At 40.4% G+C, this 27,672-nt stretch overlaps 2 protein-coding genes across 2 annotated transcripts in view; one reads left to right on the forward strand and one right to left on the reverse strand.

Moving 5' to 3' along the window:
• Positions 1 to 2,156: 2,156 nt before the first annotated feature.
• ccdc78 (coiled-coil domain containing 78) overlaps positions 2,157 to 27,672 on the reverse strand; it is a 43,553-nt gene continuing 18,037 nt past the window's right edge. The window contains exon 15 of the mRNA XM_088069973.1: positions 2,157 to 4,964. The gene's annotated coding sequence lies outside the window, so the exon portion shown is untranslated. The remainder of the gene's footprint in view (positions 4,965 to 27,672) is intronic.
• On the forward strand, positions 21,210 to 26,478 carry metrn (meteorin, glial cell differentiation regulator). Its single transcript, XM_042508017.2, has 4 exons — positions 21,210 to 21,521; positions 22,184 to 22,617; positions 24,003 to 24,062; positions 24,648 to 26,478. The coding sequence occupies exons 1-4, from the start codon at positions 21,415 to 21,417 to the stop codon at positions 24,959 to 24,961; spliced, it is 915 nt and encodes a 304-aa protein (XP_042363951.1). The 5' UTR covers positions 21,210 to 21,414; the 3' UTR covers positions 24,962 to 26,478.

A 27,672-nucleotide genomic window follows, 5' to 3' on the forward strand; every position in this document is an offset into this window, starting at 1 on the left:
TGGGAGAAAGAAAAACAGACTTCAGGCACTAATGCATGGAGCAGGGACAAATGCAGTTGAATTTGGTCTCCTATATTGCTCCAAGGTATGGCGATTTAATACCGTTGACTTGACATGACTGTCCTATGTTTGACAAATAAGATCCCACCCAAGCAATGCTTCCCTTTGAGAAATTAAAAGCATATAGTCTGGAGGGAGGAACCTTATAAAAATGTCGCCAAACGCTCTTTTAAGGTCTAAAAAAACAGCACCAACACAAGCACTCCTATCCAATAAATACATAACCTTTTCAATAAAAACAAAAGCAGCGGTCTTAGTTAAGTGATGGCTATGAAAACCAAACAGCATGTGATGCAACAGCGTGCTGCCTTTGTTAGCACACCGTTACATCCCGTCAAAACCAGACGCTGATTAAATGCAAATAGCCATGATCTAAATAAAGACTTTATAACCTAATTCAACTACATTTGTCCCTGCTCCACATGTGTTTTTTTTCCTCCCATGTGCTGTACCTTTTCTTCAAGAACACCTGCGTTTTTTCTTTCGTGTCATACAAGAAAGATAGTCCTCGAGCACACCACCTCGTTTTCGCAAGTCTGAAATGAAAATATATCTTTATCTGCTCTTTATACTTTATACAGCCTTCAGTTTACATAACCTACTTCACTAAGAGGAGAGCACAGAATAATCACCAGCAGATGGCGCTATATCATCAAAGTTTTAATCAAACTAAATGTTCACTGAGCAGCTTTTGCAAAGTAGGATAGATAGATAGATAGATAGATAGATAGATAGATAGATAGATAGATAGATAGATAGATAGATAGATAGATAGATAGATAGATAGATAGATAGATAGATAGATAGATCATTTGTGGAAAAGTTTGAAGCATTTTAACCCAAAGGACCATGAGCATAACCAAAAAGACCCTGAATATTGGGAATTACATTAACATTAACGTAGCCTACATACAGGGATTTGACTGAAAATGTGGATCCTAATAAGTCAGCATTAAAAGAGCAGGACATGCCAGATATTATATCAATATTTTATATGTCTCAGATTACTTTTCTGAAAGGGCTGTAAACTCTGACACTTCATGACAATGGTCTATTCATCTTTAGGAGGTATGTTCAGAAAAAAAGCCAGATTATGATCAAGAATTTAGTATATATTATCAGGGCCATCCCACCCACAGAGAGATTTAACCACACACACACACACACACACACACACACACACACACAGAGAGAGAGAGAGAGATCCACAGATGACCTTTATAGGCCTTTATAAAGAGAATAACACTCAAGTTTAGCCATGGAGGAATTAGCAGGGCTGTGACTGTGGACGGGGTCACTTTCATCCGTAGCCTGTCGGGCCTCTGGGAAGGCTCCGCACAGAGATCAGAGTGTGAAGATTAGGGCACATCCCCTGAGCAAACACACTGATAAATGTGTGAAGGGGGACATTGAGCCGCAGACCCACCAGAGCAGTGTGTCCCCAGCTGTGTTTACCTATCTCCACCAGTCTGGTCCCCTGATCCCCCATAACACCCAACTACCCAGCCAGCCCTGGGCCCCATCTTTGAAAAAGTGGAGTTTTTAGACCAGAGACAACAATGATGAGGGCAAACACACTAATGCTGCAGTCCACTGTACTCAGTATCACAAATTTTCACCAAGTTTTTATTGAAATCTGTGTTCTCCTTTTTATACTTAACTTTTTTTGCTTTTAAAAAGGACAGATCGACAACTAGAGAGAGACGTCTATTAAATGAAATGTCACAATGATGCAAAAGTCTACCCTCATTGACAAAAATGGGGTTAACACGTTTAAAGTTGACAAAAATGACCATATAGTTGAATAAATCCCTCTCAACATTGTTCAACAAAAATACTTAACGTTATAATATGGGGCTTTTTCTGCGTCAATTTCCGGTCTATAAACTGGTTTGATGTCTCATGATGACATTCTTAAGAGAAAAAAGACATGAAAGTCTGACTTTCATATAATGTCAGTTTATTTGTCTGCCATAAAATAAAAGAAAGTTATGGATGACACAAAATTATCCAACAAAATATATAACAATATAATATATGGAAGCAATTGAAGGGATTAGGTGACTGTTTGTGAAGGATTATAAACAGAACAGAAAGTCTTCATTATGATGGTTCCTATGGACTCAGTTTAAAGTACTCCTTGCTTACATTTAAACTGCCTCACCCTCGTTCACCAGCTTTCTGCCCGTTGTCCAAAATCCCAACCGTCATCCTCCACCATCCCCCCCATTAAACCCAACTGCTGCCCGCTGCACCAGCTGGCTGAGCTTCCAGTCACCTTGGCAACAAGACCAGGAAGTTGCCCGGTTCCTCTGGCACAGCTGAAAAGCAGCCACTTCCTGATTGATTCTGGTCTTTCTTTCTGCCTGCGCAGTCGTTTTCCCATTTGGCAGCAGTTTTTTATTCAGCGCCAAAGCGTCTGAAAAGAAGCAAAAGGGTGAACACACTCTCCTTAGCGCTAAGGGAAACCTAAGGTTCAAATAGCTAAAACAAAAGCAGTATTTATCCACAATGGTGGCCCTTTGTTTGGTGGGTTTGCTCATTTTGGGAAGGGGAAAGGCTCATAGACTTAATGCAGTTTGTTCAAGTGGGTCTGAATGCAACATGTACACAAAAGTAAAAGAATAGTTTCACTGTTTTAACTGAAAGAAGATGGAAATGCAGGAAATTATTGTTACAATTTACATCTCAGCTGATTAAACAGCTTCTTTTAATGTAATGACCAGGCGCCTGCTGGTGCATTTTGATGGTCAGTCGCGTGCTGATATTGTCACACTGACAGTATACATCATTAATGTCACCATTTGTTAGTTTAAAAAAGGTTGCAATGTTTTTCCTTTCACAAGCTTTTCAATACTCGTTTCACACACACATAAGCCTGCCAACACACTCTGATATTAAACATCACACTGTGACACTCAAATGCACAGGCATGCCAAGCTGTCAATCACAGTTACCCTCTTTACATTCACATACTCAGCCCTGTAATCTACTCGTGCCAGGGCACAGACAAACTTTTAATGTTCATCAAATGATGAGAGCAGCTCTTTGTATTCATACAGGGTGCACACTGAAGGATCTGTCCACCATGTACTCACGAGTTCCAATTTAAAAGTAATTAATTTTAGTAATTAATTAATTTTTTTTCTAAGTAACTATCCCTTGTGAACTGCCCTAGAGATGTCCATAATGCTCATTAATAACAACTACTTTAGTTCCCAATAGATGATTTTTCAGACATAGTTAAATGATAAATGATAAAATAATGATAAAAGTTTTTTGTATATCAATTACTCACCACATTTTACACTGTACTGGTGGAAAAAAAAGTTTTTTTCGCATGCCTCCACAGTGAACTGAGATTTTTTTTAAAAAAAGGAAACAGTTCCTGATGAATTGCTGTTAAAGGGGACTGCGTTTAACAGAAGAAGAAACGGTATCAAAACATCCGTTAACAAACTCATACGTAACTTGTGCAGTATAATTCAGGTCCCATTTATCCAGTCATATGCTCAGTACTTACGAAAAATATGTATTTTTGCTATACCATAGTATTTGATACACTTGCAAAGCATTTATTTGAACTCTGCTTGTTCGTTCTATTGAGCAGAGTTCAAACACATATGCTTGCCCAAGTGCACTACTTGTCCATGCATGACAGTATTTATTCCGAAGTGTTGTTAGGTTTTAGCAAAAATGCAAATACTGTCCATAAAACTGCATTAATCAGACAAGGATTATACTGCCACATTGTGTGAGAGTTTGCAAGAGGATGTTTTGATATAGATTTGCTGTTTTTACATAAGCACATGCCCCTTTTACTGCAATTATAGGGGAAGAATGTTCTCCATTTTTGGATTCTTCGTGACCCATGTGAGAAAAGTGAAAGTTTTCTTCACAAATACAGTGTAATATGTGTGAGTAATTAACAAATATGGTCATGTTGTGGGCCAAATATTCAATTAAGTGCTATTCTTTAGTGTAACTTTAGAAATAACATTACTGACTCCAAAATATACTCTTGTACTCACATTAGTTTGTCAGTGGTCAGAAGCTTTTGGTAATCATTTATAGTGAACAACTGACTGTGTAAATGTGCCTTTGTGCGTGCACACTTTAACTCTGAACCACTGATTGCTGAAGCTGACTCCTTAGGTTAAGAGTTAAATGAGGGATATCCTGATGCGAGCCCAAAGGCAAGTAAGAGAAAGGCCAGAGATACTCAGGAGTCAGAGGTCATTCACACACCTCTGCAGTCCTGATTAAGCTTCCTGACAAAAGGAGGGGGTGGAATAACTCATCTTATTCAGAACTTGCACACAAATGCACAAAACAGGGCGCCAACAAAATGTGGAGTGTTAAGGAGAATTGAACCTCCAGCGCTCAAATTTTAATGTGTAAAGTTTTAAGATGCAAACAAATACATCCTATGCAAAGGATCGGTACTTGATAAATTACTGTGATCAACGATAACTAAAAGTGTGCATGGGCGCTAAGCAACTTAATGCAGTAAAAAGATTTTTTTGCTTTTTCTCACACTGGATGCAAATTATATTCAGTTTCTCAGCATCTGTCAGTTTGATGCCTAAAAGAAAAGGCTTAAGAAAACTGCAATCAAAGAGTTTGTTTTTAAATCTTGCAGTGTTAGTCCAAAAAGCTTTTACACCCTGGGGGTCTAACAGCACACTAGCTGAGACACCCCCACTTCCCAAAACACAAACTCACACCATGGATTGATGTGTGACGGCTGGGGGTGGAGGCGGCTGCTGTGTAGCTCGTGTAAGTGGCGGGGGAGAAGTTTGACAAAAGAGTTTTTGGAGGGAAATCAAAACTCTTGTGCCTGAGCAATTCAAGGATGCGGAGGGAAATTCATCCTCCCCTCCTCCACCGCTGCATTCATAGGCCTGTACATAAAAAAACAAAGTTAACCATTAATAGAACTGACAACAATCTCCAGATGGAAACAATATTTGTTTATCGATTGTTATTAATTGCAGGATGCAAAAGACAAGATTGAGGGTTTTTTAAATTATAATGAGCTTGTATTTTAGTTGAATCTCACCACATTATCAGTTCAAAAGCAATTGTTCTTAGCTCATGAAATTCAACAGTGATGACTAATCAGTTTGTTTTTCACTTATAAAAATCAATGGGGATCTTCACACAACCAACACAACACAACCAGCATGGGCACCAAGAAGTAATGAGTTACTTTCCCTCCCTGCATGTCCACCTCCCATCCCCCTGTCCTCACTGCTACTCACTCTCTGAATGTCCCCTTAGGTCATGCTCTCTGGGGTCACCAAACCCCACCCTTCCCCAACCCCCAACCCCACAACACAATCCAAAGGAGCTAAAGCAGACATAATGAGCTAGGCTAATTGTGTGTGTGTGTGTGTGTGTGTGTGTGTGTGTGTGTGTGTGTGTGTGTGTGTTGGCCAGACAGAGGTTTGTTTTAGAGGTTGTGTGTGTGTGTGTGTGTGTGTGTGTGTGTGTGTGTGTGTGTGTGTGTGTGTGTGTGTGTGTGTGTGTGTGTGTGTGTGTGTGTGTGTGTGTGTGTGTGATATTGCAAAGTCCTTCAGGTTGGATCAGGAAAAGCCGAGTGTAATATTTGACTGACAGGCCTTTGCAAAGGACTTTTCAGAGCGGTCAGACATGTACATAGTAAAAAAAAAAAGACAGACACACACACACACACACGATTATGAAACCACTGCTCTCCATACAGTTATTTTGCTGTTATGCGTACAGAGTCCAGCTTTGTTTTCTTACGCCTGCCGTCAAAATTTCCATCACAAATATCTCACCCTGAGTGACCCTTTGCTTTCTGTCTGTGGAGAGGCCCTGATTAGCCCACATACATGTGCAGATAGGCCCAGTGGTATGCTCAATTCTTCCCAAACATGCATTTTCACTAAAACTTTGCTATTTTGAAAACTTATTTATGGTCTCTTTAAAGCCAAACTCTGATGCTAAGGTTTTTCAGTGAAATGCATGTGTTTGGGGAGCATACCACTGGACAAATGAGACTTGAATTGTCAATGCACAAGTTGAGTGAGAGTTTGAAAACGTATGTTTTGATATAGTTTTTGTGTTGTTAAACCAATCAATCAATAAATCAATATGTTTGCCATTTTCCGTGGAGCAATACCAGATCAAAACAAAGCTTTCTTCGCAAACTCAAGGTGACACGTTATGACAAATTGATTAACAAAGGGTCATTTTTTTGGGTGAAGTATTCCTTTAACAACAAAATATTGCACTGCAGGTAAGGTAGCAATAACTAGTCTACTCTGTGTGGACACCATACTTTTCATGTGATTGTAGACCTTTTCTAACTACATTTTACCCTGTTTTACACGCAAATAAAATACTACTGTGTGATTTTTAAAGCAGTCTCAGCAGCTGTGCTGGTTTGGACTAATTTAAACACTGGCATACTTGTTTGATCACAGAGGAAGAGAGGATTTTCTTTTATCTGGATGCTATTCAACATCAGATTTGGACAGAATCAATGTGACACATGATGCTCCATGATTTTTCTCCTCTAATGTTTTACATTATCTTTGTTTTGTTGGCCTGTGATTCAGTATGAAATTCGACTGTAGTGTGTTTTCTTCAACAGCTTTAGTACAAATCTAAGGTTTTCATTAGTTTCTCATTAGATGAAGACTGTACAGACTTCACTTGATGCCAACGCTGGTGTCTATCTAAAGTTTTGTCCATCTCTGTTGTCTGAATAGAACAAAAACTCATCCCTTTACTCTTCCCGCAACAATCCAGCTATTTGTTGTCATGTAAAGTTGCTGAAAGCAGCTTGTCTTGATCCTAGAAGTGTGTAGTCGGCAGATCCTAAATTGGACGGTAATCAGATCAGTGCGAGGGATTTGACAAATGACCAATGACAAGCACTGGACCCTGGAGGATGGGAGGGGTTGCAAAAGGTCAAGGCTGGGGGTCAGAGGTTGGCCTTTCAGAACTGCTCAATCGAAGGGCCATTAAATCCAATCTTTGTGTGATTTCTCAGAGAGGCGCGGTGGTTCCATCAGATGCCCCCAATCTATGCACTATACACCAAGTAAAGGCTACACATCTTGGCCTCCAGTAGTGAAGGAATGACCGGGCTGACACCATACCTTCCCCACTAGAGTGGAATAGTTTACATCTTCTTGGTCAATACAGATAGCAGAAAATAGAATATGAATTATTTTGGGCAATTTGAGGAAAGGAAACACTGTTTTTAGTTTAGAAAAAGTCTAATAAGAACGTTTCCTGCATTGCCACCCATGTAAACATAAAGATAAGTTTAGTTCTTAACCTTAAATTGTTGCTTCCCGCCCCCTCAGAATTAAATCTACAGACAAAATCTTTTCTAAATCCAACTATTCTCTCTCATAATTTCGTGAAAGTGTCTGGAATGAAGCTCTTTATTAGTCATTTGAATGCAAAAGGCTTTGTGATACTTTTTTTGTAACTCTTCAATGTGTGTTATCTCATGTGTAAAGTATGTCGTCTCTGGGGCGTCCTGTCTCTAGCTTTGTTTTCTTACGCCTGCCGTCCAAATTTCCATCACAAATATCTCACCCTGAGTGACCCTTTGCTTTCTGTCTGTGGAGAGGCCCTGATTAGCCCACATACATGTGCAGATAGGCTCGAAATCCTTACGTTTGGGCTATGTTTGAATACACGTTGATCTGCGTATATAGAGAGGAAAAGTATGTGTGTGTGCAAGCAGTCATGCATATGTGTGCATGCATGAATGTGTCAGACAATTCAGCACTCTCCTCCATGCTCTACTTATTCAGCAAGTTCTCTTTTCCTTTTTTTTTTCTATCTCCCCTCTGCTTTCTCACTCGTCTGCACTTCTCTGCAGGACGACACAGTTCACTGCCAAAAGAAACCTCCTCCATTGAAAAATCATTCAGACAGGGGACAGACACAGTTTTGTCTTTCCTTTATCAGCTTCCTCAGTTCGTCAGTCGTGGGTCAGATTAAGAAAACCACATGGAGCTGTGAGATAAATATTTACTGCCTCTGGTATGCTTTCTAGAATTCCTAATATTCCTAAAACAGAACATCCAGAGCTAGTGCAACTAAAGTTGTGTTTAAAATGTGAGTACAAAATAGAAAAAAAAGTATTGTTAAATGTTCATTAAATCCAAAGTGTGAGATAATAAAGCACCTTAGCATTGCAAAGAAAACATATTAAGAAGGAAAACTATAAAAACAATAGTTGCGTCAAGAAAAACCGTCACAACTGACATAGGTCCCACCTGCTGTATACATTCAAATACACCTGTTATCATGAGAACGTCCAGCCCTGCACACCAGCGTATCCCCAGGAGTAGGTGATATGATACCTCTGAAGTAAGAGGTGTGCGTGTGTATATGTCAAAGAAGTCGGGGGTTGGGGTTTACTCATTGATGGAGCCTTGGAGACACCAAATTTTGGCGGTCCCCTCGAGCGCCCCCCCACCACCACCACCACCAACAATGGCTACCTCATTTGCAACAGATGTATACGTCTTTAAAAGACGGACTCCACCAATGAGCCGGAGGACACTGAAATGCAGGTGCTGACAGGGCCAAGGGGAGGCAAGTTTGTGTGTTGGCAATTGTTTTTTAAGGGATCAAAAGGGGCTCAGGGACGAGCTGCAGGTCACCAAGGAGTCTGAATGGTGTTGATGAAAGATGGTGGGAGATAAAAGAAGCTCAGGATTTAGACTTTGCGCAATTATGGCCCCTCTTCAGAGATTTTAACTGTCATCTGGAGTCTGAAATGCGAAGCTTTTTGGATTATTGCCAAGGCTGGAAGACTTTTTCTCCATGTACATTTACTTAAAACCCCAATCCTGTTATTTTTAGCCTCACATTATTTTTTGTCCTTTGGATTTTAGTTTTTATCCATCATGCTTTATCAGTTTATTTGCCCACCGTGAAGAACTTAATATAAAACTACACTAGCATAACAGGTTGTGGTTAAAGTTTCTGGTTGCTCGATATTGGATTTTATGATTTTAACCCACCTAATTTTAGTGATTATCAAGTCTCTTCCGTAGTGGAATCAATATCATATTATGCATATCCGGTATACGCCATTCATACATATTATACAGCAGCATATAACTATGTAAATATATAATGGAGTAATGGCGTCTTAAGCAGAGAATGAAGTCACACAACCTGTGTGTATGTTGTAATCGTAATCTCTCTGTCCACTGTAGATGGTACGACCATGCATGCATGTTATGCATGTGAGTCTTTGTGTGTGCATCTTATTAGCTAGCAAGTGGTTACCGCTGATAACAGCTACAGCATCGTCACAGAAGCCTAAAGCCCATCCTCCAGTTCCCCCCCAGATCATCACCGGTTGTTCTGTCAGCACTGTCAACGCTAGAACTGTTCGAGCTGTTTGCACCTCTAGCTGCTGGCCGCAGCTCAGAATCTGAATCATATATGGCCTGAATGTTGTGCACATAAGTCACATAATGTTTCTTTAATGTAGCAGTTTTAGATGAAGTAGTGTGAAGTAAGTAAGTACATTTACTCAAATACTGTGGGCTAAAATTTTGAGGTACTTATACTTTACTTGAGTATTTCCATTTTCTTCTACTTTACACTTCTACTCCACTATACTTCAGAGGCAAATATTGTACTTTTTACTCCACTAGTTGGTTGATACCTTTGCTTGTTACTTTGTAGATACATATTAATTATACAAAATATAATCAAATAAATGATGATGTAATTATAGATTCAGGTTAGACTTTAAAGATGAGGTAAATTCTCAAGATATCCAAATTTTTAAATTAGTTACAATGACCTCCACCTTTACCAGCTGCAACATTACTTAAGTAAAAGATCTGAGTACTTCTTACACCACTGTTAAAATAGTACTTTAAAAGTAAAAAGATCGTAATTTTCAATGGTTTTTGGAGGTAAAGCTCAGCTCAGTCTTTGGTTACAAACTTCACAGCCTCCCGCTTTGAAACCATAACACATTATTAACTTTATCACTTGAAACATGATACACTGAGTCGACGTCAAGTGTAATCCCGACCACCGGCCAGATTTCAAACCTCCCCAGGAACAGCTGAGATTTAGCACCTGTTAAGCTCAGTGTCATTTCTTTGATTTGATGTGAAATGTGATAGGTAAAAATGTAATCTTATCAGTCTCATTATTCTGCTGAGTGAGCAGGGTGGAGGGTTTGAGGATGAACAGGGAGTTTTTTGTGCATGTGAAGATAGCCGAGGGGGTCATAGTATTGGCATGTGTCTATTGTCTGAGCCGGCCATTGTATAAGGGGGTTTAAAGTTTAAAGTGTGTGTATGTGTGTCTGTGTGTGTGTAGGCAGGCTAATTATATTCTGCACAGCCAAGGATGACCTGGCCTGGCCAAACTTAATTCACAGAGCAGGATGCAGTGCAGAGGAGGAAGAGGAGGAGGAGGAGGAGGAGGAGGAGGAGGAGGAGATGGAGTGAAGTCAGGCAGAAAAAGGGGAAAAAAACTGACCAACCATTCTTTTTGTTTTCTAGTCTTGTTCTTGAGTTGCTGATGTGTGTCCTCAAAAATGTAATTTAGAGAGTTAATAATGCATTACTAATGAGTTTTAAAGTGCTTTCAATGCATCCTATTACCATAAAATGTTATATAAAATGATCCATTTCAGATGTTTTGGAAATTAATGACAACATTTGTGAACAGGGCGGATCTGATTGTTTCGTGTATATAAGAAGAACAGTTTGGTAAATATTTTTACTCTCATTTGCACCTCGAGTTAAAAAAAGGCCCAGATAAACAAACCAAACCGACATCAAAGAACCACTGGCGACGGAGGCCCACTGTTGCGTCATCTAATGTGGCCTGCATCTTGGCCAAAAAGTTGCACACTGCAAAGACTTCGTCCAACAGCCAACTAGTATATACATTTTGCGGCTGCATGAGAGGAAATAACTCTCTGTACTAGGAGGTGGTGGTAATCTGTATTCCTCAGTCACTGTTTGTGCTGGTAAACAATAATACAAATAATTACAAACCTTTTCTGCTAAAGAATAGCTAAAAAATCTGACCAAATATAACAAGTTTTTTGGATCTCACACACTCTTGACTTAAGTTATTTGTTTGTTTGCTTTCCTGTTTCTCCTGTTGTGCACTGAGCTAAACTGCTGATCAAAGTGATCTCATTCTCCGACAGCCTCCGCTGTCTCAGATGCTGCTTCAACATATTGAATTAGCCAAAAACAGGCAACAAGAGCTGACAAGGGCTAACTAATGCCAATAATGTGGGACACACTGCAAAAACTATAAGGCAGCAGATGATCACTAATTGCTCAACACTGACTAACGGCCAACTGTCAGCTTGGTGTGTCAGGGCACTAAGAACAGTATCCCTCACCAAATATAAGAGTTGTAACAATCTTTTCATCTAACTGTCTAAAAAGGGAAATATTCATATTCAAACTATTCTCAAAATGTATTTTCTTTTCTTAAACAGTAATTTCTCTAATAGTGATTTTTAAGGTTGTTTAAAACAAAAGCTCCATCCACATTTCACTCAAGATTTTGAACATTCTGATAAGAAACACCAATATCTCAGAACTGTAAGCAGGGAAGACCTTATATTCCTTAGATAATGGAGTTAAGGCATTTTCTAAAACATATAGGCTATACACCTCAGTTACAAGGGATGATGTTGCAATGTAACTTATTTCAGGATCACACTTTTAAGTTGCCATGTTTGACAGAAACTGACTGATTTTGACAACTGGCGCAGATGTGGACATTGATTATGCATCAAAACAGATCAAAAGTTTAACGGTCATTTCAATCAAAAGCTACACGCTCCACAGCATCAAAAGCAAAGTCTATCGCAATGTGTCTCGGGCCGCCAAAATTATGCATCTGCCTTGACCGCCAAAATATATCCCTTTTGTGTTCTTTCCCATTGTATCCAAATAAGGCTATTCAAATGTGGATGTGGTCGAGAGCCACAACATCTGTCTTTCCTGTGGACATATGTAAAACACTATACCTATTGTCAATTTTGGAGGGATCCTGCTTCTTGTTAAGTTTCCCTCCAAATTGATTCAGCCAATTAGAAGTGGTCTGGGGGGTGGGGGAGCAGCAAACAAGACAGACAGCGGTGAACCTCTGTCTGACCCCCAGCTGGGCTCCAAAAACACTGCCTATCAAATTCTCCAGGCAAGGCATCACTGTGCTGCTGATAACAATACAATCATCTGGATTTCAAATAGTGGGACTGGGAGATGCTCTGTTAATTGCAGCTAATGATAGTCATAAAAATGAAGTGAAAGGGGCAAGAGATCCTCTAAAGACCAACAACTAAAGTGGGTTTCCCTCCAAAAATAAGGACAAAGACAAACCATTCACAGACCTGATTTTGCAAATAAACGTCAGGCAATCATGACAAGCTCACCCACACACTGCCAAGCTGTAATGAGGGAAAGCAGCATCTGTAAAGGAGCACCACACATGTTTGCTTCAATCTGGCTACAATCAAAAGCTGCGGTGTCGACTGCAGATGCTTTGTTGTCTAAATTTACCCTCAAACCTCACATGCCACAGGAAGCTTCCTGTGCATTCTGTGGTGACTGCAATGTGTTTTCATTTGCCTTTTTCCCTTAATTTCTGCCTGCTGCTCTCAAAAAGAAACACTGATTGTCAAAAGTAAAATCCTCCTGAGCTAGCACTGAAGACATAGTGTGAAGAACCACTTCAAGACAGTCTGGTCTGTTTACCCTCCAGCTAAACTATTCTCTTGTGTGCTTTTGAAAAGTGAGGAATGTGAGAATCGACGCTGAGGACATCAAGGTTGGCTGTAGTATTGACGCTGTCCCCGTGTAAAGTCAGTTCAATGACACTATCATTATCTGTTTACACTCAGATAAGGATTCAACCTCTTTGTCAGGATGAATCATTAATAGGCTTTAAGGATAATCAATATTTTCACTGCATTAGCACTTTGAGAGGAAAACTATTAAGAAGAGTTGAGATTCATAAAGGGGGGAAAATGAATTTCATGACCATTTAATTACATCACTCTAAATCAGCTGTTGTTAGAAACAATACATTTGCTCAAAGTCTGACAGAAGTAAACAAAGCAGAGTAAGAAAACCTCAAAGGGAAATTGAATGTAGGTTGAATGACTCTACAAATATAAAGTCCCTTTCTAAAAACTCCATTCTTTATAGTTTTGCGGGCTGGACATCACTGACTTCTCACAAAAAACAGCTTTGGTATATTTTTCTTACCTAAGTACCCTTCTCTGTTTTAGCTCTGGCAGTTACAAGCTATGCTCATTCAAGTGTTTTTTTTTCAATGTGCCCCGAGTTTTCACAGATCTGAGAAAAACTAGTTTTGTACTGCTTTGGGCATGGAATAATATGGGATAAAATTAGAAACTTTTAAATTAAAGTTTATAAAAAAGAATGTGGTTATAGAGGCATGTGGTTGTTTTTCTTGAGAGGCCACTGTGAAATAGCTGTTCGACTGTTTTATTGTGATTTTTTGTATATCATTGTGTATATTTTGATCTCAGTGTGACTTCCTGGTAAAATAAAAGGTCAAAGAAGTATTGTTGCAAATTCAGAAGTCAGTTGGTAGAAGTAATGCAGTGGCATCTTGAGCTCTCTGCTGTGTTAATCAGCACTTCAATCTGAATTGCTAAACATTTTAAGGTGGTGGGAGAAGAACTGGCTTCTTCCTGTCAAGTTAAAAAACAGTACATCAACGTAAAAGTACTTCCTGCTCTTAAAAATGACATAAATAGTACATCAATGTGAATTTTAAATATCAAAAGTAAAAATGCTCATTATCTTATCTTATATGTGAAAATTTCTATTTAACATGATGCATAATGCACAAATACTTTGAAGTGACACTAAAAGCCTATAGGAAAAACAACTGACAGTCCCAAAACCTAAAATTCCAAGAGTGATAGATACTTCCTGACTCGGGGCACAATAGATGGAGAAGTCCATTTAAGACACCTGCAGCCTCTTCCCTCCTTTGCTAATGAAAAGTCCCCAGGGCACCCAGCTGTGACCTCTGACCCCAGACACTATAATTAGGTTATATTTGGAGCTGCTGAATGCAAAAAAAATGGATTGCCAATGTGTGGAGCTATAAACAAGATTTAAAGGAACATCTTCAAAGCGCTTTTAAAAAATGAATTCGTCACATAAACACAGATGACAGTGATGGATGAAAGGACAATAAACTAAAACACGATCACGGGTGTGAGACTGAGTCGCAAAAGAGGGAGACAGAGGGAAGACAGTTGTTGCAAATGTGCAAGAGATTGCAGCAGAAAATGTGTAAACTGAGACTTGATCCCAGCTGCCAAAAACCAAATCTCTGGTGATTTGTGTCAGTCTGACTTAAATTTGAGATCATTCGTCTGACTTTTACAACTTGTGAAAAATCTATGCAAGATCCCGATGGAGAAGATTAAAGCCCACAAGGGTCGTATGAGAGTATTGGGACAGTGCAGCTAAGTGATCTATTACATGTTTAGAAAAGCATTAGAGAGCATTCTCAGGGTGTCTCTGCGTGTTTCCAGCTGCGTTTGCTATCAACCCTCTCTGACACTGTTTATCTGGTATAGGGCCTTCTTGTATTCAGTTTCCCACTGGGCTTTACACCAACACACACACACACACACACACACACACACACACACACACACACACACACACACACACACACACACACACACACACACACGGTCACACAGACCGACATGAGAGGCACAAAGAGAAATTTACTGTCATACAAACAAACACATACACAATCAGGATCCTGAGAAAGTGCAATGAGAGAGCAGGTGTCAGTTTTCACATGCGTCTCTCATGGGGGCTCGGAGGGTAAATATCAGCACGAGTTTTTCAGAGCTCCTCCTAGCATTGGTTCTTCTCACAGGCCCTCAGTCGCCATTCGACTCTGACCACAGACCAGGAGTCTCTCACCTGCATGGAGGGGTGGGAAAACGCCAACGTAGCCGCTCTCACTGACTCATCACAACACAGAACTCCAGTGGCGAGGGAAACCGGGGCTTATCTAAAACTTAATATTAAGTTTCCCTATAAAAACTCACTTACAGTGAAACTTTGACTTGCTGTAATAAATCTTCTTCTTTTTTTTTTTCTTTACAAAATGTGACTGGTAACAGTTTATCAGTGGTGGAGGAAGTACTGAGAGGGAGCAGTTCTTCTTTCTGCTTGAATTTCTGTGATGCACATAGACATAAAGACACGAGGATTTCAATGAATTGATCTCTGATAACACGTCTTAACAACTCGATTCCAAAGCCAAAACATTTGACACTTATGTCTTATGTTTGGAGTTCCCTTCACATATCTTAACAAATGGCCAAAAGTGAGGTAAATTTATGGACTCCCAAAAAAAATTGAATTGCTCGATGATGCACAGTTAAAACTTGTATGTGTGTACCAAAACCACACTGAAAAAATACTTCACTAAAAGAAATCCAGCTGGCACCAGAAGTTAATATGACATCAGAAAGACGTGTGTCTCTTAGGATGGACAGGTGTTAAATTTTGGTTGGACTGTAAACGCCATTGACAACATTTTAAATGTCTAATGATGACGTTAGAACACCTCTTGTGTGGGCGGCAATATTATGACATTTTGCAGAGGTCAGGTTTTGTTTTCCGCTATGATGACATGGTTTGAGATGTTTGGAAGATGGCAGATTTTGGTTATTTAACAACATGATTTAAAGCCAAAAAATACCAGTCTGTATTCTACATCAAATTGACATTGGCATTAGACATCATGACATTAAATTAAGTATCATTATGCAAAAAAATCCCTGGCAGTGTTTTACTATTATATCTGATGTTTTTGGTAAATATCACAACTGTATTAATATATATGTTGCATTTCACTTTTGTAGATTTTTCAGGTTGTGCTCATTTTAGCCCCTTTATGTACGATTGGGTAGTTTAATTTACAGTTATGAATATCTTATAAAATAACTTTATGTTTGTAGTGTGGCTGTCTTGTGAGAACCATGCATCTCTAAAAAAATCTGTTTTCAGCTTTATGATACTTCATTATCCAGCTGCATTTTCTGAAAGAGTTTATTAAGCTTTAGAAGAGGGAGAATTTTCTCAGCAAAAAACTGTTCATCCTTCAGTTTATCACTAACATTCAAAATCAACACGTGAAGATACAGGGTTTTCATTGGACAGGAAGGGGATAAAAATGTGTCATCTGAAAAGTAAATGTAGTAAAGTAAAAAGTAAAATATTCATCTCTGAGATGTAGTGGAGTAGAAGTATAAAGTGTCCTACAATAGAGATACTGAAGAAAAGAACGTTGTAAGTACCTTAAATCTGAACTTTAGTACAATACCTCAGTAACAGTACTTGGTTACATTCCAAAAATGTAGCTTAAAATACTTTGTGAACCACCTACCCTTTAATTATAGATCATATGAAAAAGGAATGTTAGTCTTCACAGTGAGAAAAAAATCCATTTCTTACATTGCGCAAAGAAATAACACTCATCTTTTGCCTTCTTTGCAGCTTGATAACTAAGTGCACTTATCCAGCAAGTATTTGTTAAATATGTGACTCTCCTCTGCATTCTGGCACTCAGGATGTTAATTTTTTGTCATTTAACCCTAAAATAATTCCACATTCATTTAAACACTATTTCCCACGACTAAACTCAAACTAACCAGGCAAAACACAACACACAGCGCAGTGCTGTGGCGGGAGGGGCATATTTTCTGCCACCCTGAACGAAGGGCTGATTGTCAGAGTATCCTGACAAGGTCTTAGATCTCATTACCAGCAGATAGATTACTTTGTGCAGGAAAACAAACAGCAGCGATGTCAGATCAACCTGATTAGCACAAAAGTGCCATGGGAAGCTGCTGAAAAGTCTGGGAACAGGGATATCTCAACTTCTCAACTCATATCAGGTCGTCCTCACCGTGTTTTTACTGAGATATCACCACAATGCTGCTGCACACACTTTTCTGAATAATCTACAACCTGTGTAGACCCCATCAGTCTTCTATTATTTAGGCCTAAAGGATGTGTTCACTCCCTTTTATAACAATAGACAAATACTGTGTGCGGCTTTGATCCTGCTACAGGATTGTGTTTCTGGATGTCAGCCATGTTGAACTTTTGTTGTGTTATAGAGACAAACGTGAAATTAAAAATCAAAAGGAATAAATTCAGTAAAGGTTCTAAGTACTAAAATCATTAACATTTGCACAAGAACTGTCTTTGCAGATCACAGAGAGAGATTTCCTCTGCAACCGAGACAGTGTGACGTTTCTGATTCCCGACGTTGAATAAAAACACATCATGAATCCGAATTACCCTGTTTAACACTAAAATGATCACATTAAATATTCCTGGATTGCTCTCACACACATCAGCCTGTTCATAAAAAATCAGCATCAATCAGCATATATGGAAGACACAACATGTCTCTATATCTGAGACAGCAAGGACAGACAGCGAGAGAAAAGCTAAAAACAATGTCAAGGTCTCGTAAATGCCAGTGACACCACACTGTCACTGCATCCTCCCTGTGTTTGCAGGCAGACACACACAGAGGAATACAGTACACCCAGCAAATAGACACAGCACTAACACGTGCTTGCAAACTCTCGTATGCACACAGCAACGCTGTTTGAAGACACTCTCATTGGCGGACCGGTGAGAATACAGTGGAGCGAAAACTCTGCGGGAATCTGGTTCAGTGGTTTTAGTATGAGGACAAGCAGACAGTGTTTCATTAGAGTGAAAGATGGCATTGTTCTGCTGGATGCAGGACGAAAACAAACAGGTCTGATGGGTCACGCACTTTAATAGTTACTTAGACACTGCTGACAGTGTCCGACTTTAAGACATTCGTTTTAGTACAGTTTCAATTGGGCTAACATGTTAATATGTATTTTAAGAGTACAGTTTTAGTCAGACAAATATAATAATTCGACTTTTTCTGACATCATGTAAACATGCTGACAGATGCTGGCTTTTAAACTTTGCACTAGTAACAGTCTGGATGCTCATTTTCCTCTTCAGGCAATTAAGATTGTGAGTTGTTTCCATAAACCTTAATTTCTAGTTCTCCATCCCACACCCCATGACTTTGAGTAACAAAGAGTTTAGCTAAAATTTCACATTGTGATAAAATGGTTGACAACCACATCAAATGAGTTTAATCTCAGTTCGTTTGAACTGTAATATCCGTATGTGCACACCACTGCATTATATGCACCCGCCACATGAAAGCATTGAATATGATCCTGCCTGGATAAGACTGTAGTTCAGGTCACACCAGGGTCAGAAAGCGTGTGTGTGCTTTTGTTTTATTGGGCACGTGCATGAATGCATACACACTGATGTGTTTGACAAAGTGTGTAAATCGGACTGTCGTTGTGTCTGAATACACTGAGCACACGTGGATGCTATGACATATTTGTGAAGTCCATAACTGAGTTTAGGCACTAATGTATTCATTTTTCTTTGACTGGGTCAACACCCCCCCACCCCCACCCCGTCGCCCGGCACTTTAAACTTGGCTGCTTTGAAATGTGCTGCGGAAAACAAAGCTCTGTCCTGCTGCAGACAATAAAGCGGCTGGATTTCTGCACATGTGCCATTGTGTTGGTCTGAGGCCTTGTCATAACTCCATCGGAGGGGCCTAGACTTTCATCACCCACACACACACACACACACACACACACACACACACACGTACACAGAAAGTCACTGGCTCGGGAGACTGATGTCAGTGTGAGCACAAAAGAATATTTGATTTGGTTATAAATACCACAACATGAAAGAGAAGCCCAGCAGGGTAAAGGGCAGAGGGCACGACAACCAGAGGAGGCAAAATCTCCATCATCATCATCATCATCATCATATATATGGCTTGTCTGAAAATCGGGTTAGCCTCACTGAACTGTGACCAGTGCTTTATGTCTCTTCCTTTTAATTTGATTCGGTCTCATGAACATTTCAGAAGCCTTTGAAATGGCTAGTATTGTTAAACAATAAAATGTTGGAACATTAAAGTAATCCAAAAACAGATTTATTATACCTTCAGTGGATTTGGTATGTTAAAAAGGGCAATTACTTATAATTACGACAAAGCTTTTCTTTGTATTTCTCTAACGACCATGAGTGAACGAAAAGTTATAGAATATTTTAAAAACCAAAATTTTTCAGCAACAAAAGTAATTTTGTGGTGTTTTTAAAGTCCTGTACCACTCAAAAATGTGTTTTGCTTATTGTTGTTGAGGTCCTTGTGACATAACTACAAGATTAAAGGCCACTTATGGTCCAATAAGCTACTAGTGGTGATGAAGGCCGTCTACAGTGTCGCCTCATGTTGTTTGTGTCTCTCCCGAACAAACAGCCAAGTCACACTTGTGTTCAGCGCCTACATGAGAGGAGACAGCTCTCCATAGGTTCATTATTCAAAAAGAGAAATGCAAGCACATTAGAGATTTATCATACAAGCAAACAATAACACAAACTATTTCAAACTATTTCTGCTAAAGAGCTCAATAGCTAAAAATATCATACCTAATTTAAAGTTTGTTTCAATTGTTTCTCCTCTTGTTTCCTGAGCTGAAATGCCAATCAGAGTGATTTCACTCGTCCGCAGGCTTCACCTTTGCACAATCAACACACTGAATTGGCAAAAAAAAAAACAGGTGACAAGAGCCAGCAAGGGCCAACTAATGTCAACGGTATCGGACACACCGTAAAAATTATAGCAAAAGGCGCTCACAGACAGCCAGACATTGACCAACAGCAAACCATCCGTTTGGTGTGTCAGGGCCCCCTGTTGTGTCACCTCACGTGCTGTGTCTCGGCCAGAAAAGGTGCACTTGAACACACCAAACCGACAGCCAACCAGTGCGCCTGTGTGAGAGGAAATACCCCTCCATACCAGCAGACAGTGGTCGTCTCTGTTCAGAATTCAAAAAGGGAAACCTGAATACCACCATGATGCTTGTTAGCCAGTTAGCACATGAACAACACAACCCAATTTTTAAAGAACATAGCACACTGTGCTCCAGAGAACAACAACACAAACCATCAGGAAACGTTTCACTAAAGAGCTCAATGGCAGAAGAAAACTTTAGCCCTTTGTTTACATTTTTCACAACCATTTCTCTTCTCGTGTGGTCAGCTGACCAGCCAATCAGATTGATTTCATTGATCAGTGATTTCATTGACTGATCGGCGCTGCTGCTGCTGCTGATTCAACATGCTGAATCAGCCAAAACAAAGTCGACAACAGCCAACGGTGTGGGGCACGATGTGGCGATGAGGGCCATGGACGCTCGCCATCGGCCCAACTTGGGCAAAAGGACAACAACTGGCTTTGTGTGTCACAGTCTTAACACTAAATATGATGTGAAAACTTAAAGCTAGTGCACAGACAGAGAAAGACGCTTATTATGAAATAGACACATTTTGTGTCCAGTAGGTAAAAATATTTGTGCATTCGTAAAATCTGGGGGGGGGTTACTGATGGAGAAAGAGCAGATGTCATTTTAAGAAATGTTAATTACTTATTTTAATTTGTGGAAAAAGCATACCAGGTACAAACTAATTTGATGCATCTGCGTGTCTGAAAACATATCTGGTGATGCTATTTAAATAAGCATAATGATCAATTCATAGAGCTCTTTTCAAGTTACAAAGTAGTTTGAACAAAGTACCAAACTAAAAATTAACAACTTACAAAATAACTAGATAAGATTTAACCAAGTCCTATAATACAAGCTAAAATAAATAAAAACTGGAAAACGTTAAAAAAAAAAAAAAAGGAGAGAAAAAAGAAAAAAGCAGCAATAACAAAATAAAATGAATGTTTTAGTAAATTCACTCGGTATTTAAATTAATTAGCATTTTCTATGCAGACATGTCAAGCACAATAGTGAATTGAAACTTGGTTCACCCTTGCATACTGATAGTGATTCTGCAGGTCAGACGTCCCTCCCCCTCCGCTGTGTGAGTGGTTTAAAGTTTCACTTCTCGGACCCTGATTGGTCCGTGAAGTTTTTCTGAGGAGGCATAACTTTGAGCTCTGCGTCTCGCTGACGCACAGCAGCTCGTAGAGTGCAGAGGAGAGGGCAAAAAGTTTTGTGGTATTCTCTTATCTTACACATCAGGGTAAGAGGATACGGAACTATGGAGGTTATCAGAGATAGAGTCAGATTTGTTTTATAGTGGAGTTTTACTCGAAAAGGAATAATCTTTTTATAAGGTTGCTTTTTACTTTCTTTTTTTTTTTTTTACTTTGCATCATCCACAGTCGAAAATGCCTGCCTCTGGGGTTTGGATTAACGCAATTTGGATTTTACTTTTTGTCATTTTCGATGCGGCTTTTTCAAGCTATTCTGAAGACCAGTGCAGCTGGAGAGGCAGGCAAGTATTTTCAGACATTATGTGTATAATTTCTGCATTCGGATGAATGAAAAGATGGCGCAAACTTGTCGCTCAGAGATGCTACAGGTGTCTCGCTGGTAAAGAACAATGTTTGTTTAAATGCAACATGTTGAAACTTGCCATCAGTGAAATGTGCTCCGCTGAGTGCGCCTCCGGGCTGTCTGCAGGAGGCATGGGGGGTCCAGACATACAGGAGACTGGAGGATTAATGTTGATGCATGGAGGAAAAAAACATGTGGTGCATGCAGTTTCTGAAGGGCAGTTTGTTTATAGATATATTGTGGAAATACCTGCAGAGAACTTTAAGTTTTTGTTGTTTTTTTTTTAATGTGGCCCGTAAAATGCTGAGATTGTTTCCACAGACTGCCAGTAGATGGCGCCTTTTTTGAGTGTGTCCCCTGATCTACTGAAGTTCTGCTTAACTTCTAAATTCAAGTTTCTACTCTTTCCTTATGGAAAGTGTGGTTTAAGTTGCCTGTTTGCTCACATTTAAACCAGAGCAGTCCACCTTCAGTGCAGTTATTTCAGGAAACTGATGATTTCAATGTCAGGGAATCAGATTTTGAGCAAACTCTTGCCTGGAAAATTGATTTATAAACCTTTATATAACCTTTCCTCCCTCTGTATTTCCCTCCACACAGTGGTTTGTCCCAGCAGCAGGGCAGCGTGGAGCAGATCTCCCTCCACTGCTCTGAGGGCACACTGGACTGGCTGTATCCCAAAGGGGCCCTGCGCCTCACCCTCTCACCCCGTCTGCCCTCTGTGGCGGTGGGGCCGGGTGGCAGCAGCTCGGGCCTCATCACGGCCTGCGTCAAGCCCTCAGAGCAGTTCCACGGAGCCCAGCTGTACCTGGAGAGAGACGGGGTCCTGGAGCTCCTAGTAGGGGACCGCCTGGAGTCTTCTCCCCCACCGAGGGTTCGTTGCTTCAGCCGCCTGCCTGGACAGAGGGTGGCCCTGTTCCTGCAAGCTACACCTCATCAGGACATCAGTAGGAGGATCGCCTCCTTCCGTTATGAGCTGAGAGGGGACTGGACTGCTCGCCTGTCGCTGGACTCCAACCCCATCAGCAGTGAAGGTGAGTCAGAGGCATGAGTCAGCCATGTTGTTAAAGTGTGACAAGTTGAACTCAAATAAGGAGACAGAATGAAGTGTTTGTAGTTACATTTGCCAATTTTGGTCAATTAGTAATGAGACCTCCATGCAACTCCTTAAAATCAGAAACAAAACTCTTGTAAACTAGTTAAACTGTGGTCCAACTTCTTTTTCTTCCTTCCTGGAAACTTTGGGGGGATGCAACGTTTTAACCCACCAGTGCTGATATTGTACACTATGAAATCCTCCCTGCAGATGATTCATAATTCATAACAGGCCTCTGTGGGCTGGTTGGACTTTCCACAGAGTGCAGAGAGGAGGAAGTGGCCAAACTTTCCCCAGAGGCGTGCTGGTTTGGAGTAGGAGAAGGGGAGCTGTGGAGTTGGGAGGAGGGGGGACAAAAGCACAGTATGTGGGGCTTTCTCCAGAGTCCAGAGCCCTTTGAATGGGTGCTGCATGAGTATTCTGGGATTACTGCCGTCGCCTAGGCGACAGGGAGGCCTCTGCCCAGCTGAGATGCTCCCCTCTTTTGTTGAGCTGCCTCTCTGTGGGGAGACTTGTCTGTAGGAGTATACTCCCCCCCTCTACATCTCTCTCCCTCTCCCACACACACTCACATACACACACACAGTGATTCGGCTTGGAAGGGGGTTTGCTGTGGACTAGAGAGGAAGGAATCTCATTTATCAAGAGGTTTTCACTAAGGACGAATATGTGTGGGGTGGGCAAGGGGCCTCCAAAGAACCACAAGGAGGACTTTAAAAAATGCCAGGACGTTTTTGTTTTTTTACCCACAGTTCAGTCAATGCAGACAGGCAGAGCTTTGCTGGTTGGAATTTTTTTTAACAAATCCTGTTAGGGATTTTAGTATTTAGTATTTTTTGTTTTTAAGATAAGTTGTCAAGCCTTGATTGAAAGAAAGGAGAGTGTTTTGTGGGAAGTGGGATTTTGCGCCTTTAAAAAAAAAATCTTTGAAGTCCTCCCCCACTCCCTCTCCTTGGCCCCTGTCTAGCAGGCTTTGATGAGGTGTGACTGTAGACACCCTGAAAGGCTTTAAGGAGGGGAAGTTTCATCTGGCCTTTAAATCGTCTGGGGTGGAAGCACCTTAAAGCTCCACTGGTCCTCCTCTGCCAACTGTAAAAGTAGCAGCTGTCTGTTATAACGCAGTGGTTGGTCTCTCCTTTGTTGCTCGTCTTTGCACAGAGTTTTGATTCACATCTCACATTCCTGTGCATGTGATCTGGAAATGCGCTCTTTGATTTCCAGAGGCCCAGTATTGAGTATTAGCATATAGGTGTTTTCAAGCAGTTTAGGGTGTTATTTGAGGTCACCAACTGACTGTTTTTCCTTCTCTTGTTGTCCCTCCAGAGGCCTGCAGACCCTGCAACAACACGGAGATCCTGATGGCTGTTTGCACCAGTGACTTTGGTGAGATACCTCATATCACAAGTTCCTAACATAAAGCCCAAAAACCTGGAATGAAATGTCTTAGTCACACAGAAATCCGCCCCTCTAGTTCAGCCAAGATTAACAAATTAAACCAGACCACCAAAAAGTCCCGGCAGCAAAGCCGTTCAACATAATGATTTCTTGTCAAATGTGTCCAATCGGTTTAAAAGGCAGAGCACCCTGGTGCCTCCAAATCCTCTCCTCTCAAAAGTGCAAAGGTTAAAGGTGAAACAGCAGCTCTCTGCAACCCCCAACAGACAGGAACCCCTACTGGAGGCACTGTAGTGGACTAATCCTGACATTGGCCCACAAGAGAAGGAGTAGCGGACTAATCTGCAGGCGTCTGATTGAGCTGTAATGGCACTGAGGAGAAGTTCAACTGGCAACAAAAGTTAGGATTAGTGCAGCCGTTCATACGGCTTTTACCATCAGTTGGTGGCTCAACAAAGAATCACTCCTCTAGCCCAAAATTGGACAATATGACATGCAGAAAGTTAAACAAAAATAAAGTTCTGCATTGTAAAACTATATTGAAATTAACCTAAATATCCTATTTATCCACAGTCGTACGAGGTAACATCCGATCAGTGGTGGAAGATGACAACCTTCGAGCAGCGGTGATCAAAGTCAGCGCCACCCGGGTGTTTCGCCAGAAGTATGCCCTGTTCACCGGCAACAGTCGTCTGAGCAGCCGGGGTGAGATCAGAACTTTACTGCAATGTGGTGTTAAACCGGGGCCAGGAAGCTTTCTCTTCACCGGTCGGGTCCACTTCGGGGAGGCCTGGTTGGGCTGCGCTCCCCGCTACAAGGACTTCCAGCGGGCTTATACGATAGCTAAAGCAGCCCAGCAGATACCCTGTGAACTTCCTGTAGACTGAGCGAAAAACTCTGCAGCTGCTTGTCTATCACTCATAGTTGAGGCCGCACCAAAAGCCAGGCCAAACTCAGCCCTATTCCGCGTTTTGGAAGAAGCCAACTGTTGGCCGATGCAGCCATGGCGCCACTGACGTCTTCCCAAAGGTCTGAGGAGTGAAATGGACTTTTCCCAACACCATTTCAGTGCAATATGCAGTCACCGGGTCAGAAGGAACCTGGTGCATGAGAGACGTGGTTGAAATGAAGATTATTAGCATTTGGCATCGGACGGTTTAAACACACAGTGATGCCATTATGCAGGGTAGGAGGAAATCTATTGAAAAGCTTTCTATTCGAGATAAATTAAGTCAAGCCATTAATTCAGGCCTATTGAGAGTCATTGCTGTGAAACTCAGGAAAATTTACTCAAAGTTCTATAGAAAGCTTACTGCCTATTAGTTGGTGTCCCAGTGAGGACACACTTAAGGCACCATTTGTTCAGGCCATGGGAAAGTGATGTTTTTATGGATACCCCTGTACTGGGGTCATCCTCAGTATTATTAAGGAGATTATTACAAAAAACAGTCCTCATAAAATGAAATGTTAAAAAATATATATTTGCACTCATAAAAGAAAAGGGAATGATCTGGAAAGTGTGATGCTGCAAGCACTGAAAACCAAATAAAAAGCAACTATATGTAGCATAGTGGAGAGACTGAGAATTTTAATATATGTACAGATGTGAGCACATACAGTAATGAGACAAAGCTAAGGCTACCTGGGCAGCTTTTACAGCTCAAACTAGTGCTGAGAGCACTTTCATATGCTAGCCAACTCTGAGATTTTTTTTCTGTAAGGAGATGCAGGCTTTTAGGAGGCCTGTATTACAGTACGTTTCAATAGTTACGCAATACTTCTGCAAAATTGAACTAATAGGACTGCATTTGAAATATAAAATTGTTATTTTCTTAAAAATATGCTGGAGTGGAATTGCATCAGTGTTGCCAAAGCAGTTTTAAGTTTTGTTGTTGTTATGCCATTCACACATTATCACAAAAGATATTCACCTGTATGTAATTGGTTCATAAAACTGATGACAACAGCCGTTCACAACCGAAGTCCAGTGTTATTCAATTATGGAGATGCACCGATATGGATGAAAAAAAATCCTCAAACGGGCTTTTGGTGGAAAAAATAGTTATTACACTGGACAAGGCTAGCTTAAGAGAAACACAAAAATATGCATTTAATGTATAAAATTCTGAGTTCATATCTAATGTGCACTATATCAACATGGGGAGGGATTCATACCAAATTACCACAATGTGCTTAAGCGGTATGTCTCAAATGCGTACACTGCCATTTTTTGCTGTTTATTTTCTATGTGAATTTATGTTAATAGCAATGTGAATGTAAATATGTTTATAAGAAATTCTAGAATCAACAGCATGAAAACGAGTCTGTGGAAAAAACAACATTGTCTCAGTATTGTGGATTATTTTTGTGTTTGTCTGTGTTATTAAAGTATACTGTGAGAAAACACTTGTGCATTTGTTTTCTTTTTGGAGCCTTTCTCATACTCACTTTGAACTCACTGTGGTCACTTCGTTCTCCACAAAAATGCAGCTGGATCACTTATTTATCAGCACTCTCACCTAACACATCCAGTTTAACCTACACCATAGTGTTTGGGTCCAAAGGTTTCTAGCATAGTAAACTTTTCTCAGACATAAGTCACTTCAAGTACCCATGAATCAGATCCCTGAAAGCTCCGAACAAACGGCATGCCTGAGAGAGCGAGAGGCCTAAAAGGCGGAGAGATTTAAGGAGTGTTCGGGACCCTGAGGGCGTTTGGACGGGGAAGGAGGTAGCATTTGGAATTCTGTTGTCCTCAGCCTCCCGTTTTCAGTATTCAGGAAGCAATAAATTGCCATTAAGGGAGCGGCGTGGCAGACACTGCTGAACTGAGGTGCCACACAGTCGCTCACTTTATCCTGATCGCGTGTACACAATCAAACCAAATCTCTTTTCCACTGCACGTAAGGCATGCGCCTTCAGCCTGAAAATAAATTTGGTTCCTACCTCAACTAAGACTTTATCCAGGGTTTGTGCAGCTTAGGGCAAGTTAGACTTAAGATTTTTTTTAATGCATCTTGGAATGAAAATGTAAGACTAATTTACAATTACCGAAATTGAGGAAAAAGTTTGAACTGACATCAGTTACTTAGGGTTTGGGACAGGTTTGCCAAAATGTCACCAAATTTGTGTTTCTCACTCTTCATGTGGGATTCCACTGCCCTGATTCCCATCGTGCCAAGTTTGAAAAGCTAGGTGAAAGCAGATTTTGCATTGCCTTGTACCTATTTCAGCCATACAGTTAACTTTCATTAAATTTGGGGTACAGTGGATCTAAAATATGAATGTTGTTGGTTCAACTATTCTGATCTGCATGATGTCAGAGCAAGAGACATTTGGTAAATTATGTAAGAAAAAAAATATTTTTATAACGCTATTTTTTTCGATGCAACATCAAAAAATCCTACTTCCCTGAGCATTTTTAAGACTTTGAGAGATCAGTGTAAGGCATCGTGATAACACTTTATGGTCTTATTTTTAGAATCAGTAATTCAATTCCTTTTACGACTATTAGAGGATTTTATCCACAGCACCACGGACCATATCTGTAACACATTTCTCTGCTCTAACAAATGAGGAGTCGTACGGTAGATAATAC

This window comes from Plectropomus leopardus, chromosome 19, assembly GCF_026936395.1.
Source record: "Plectropomus leopardus strain MGB_pleo_1.0 chromosome 19, ASM2693639v1, whole genome shotgun sequence".
Lineage (NCBI taxonomy): Eukaryota > Metazoa > Chordata > Actinopteri > Perciformes > Serranidae > Plectropomus > Plectropomus leopardus.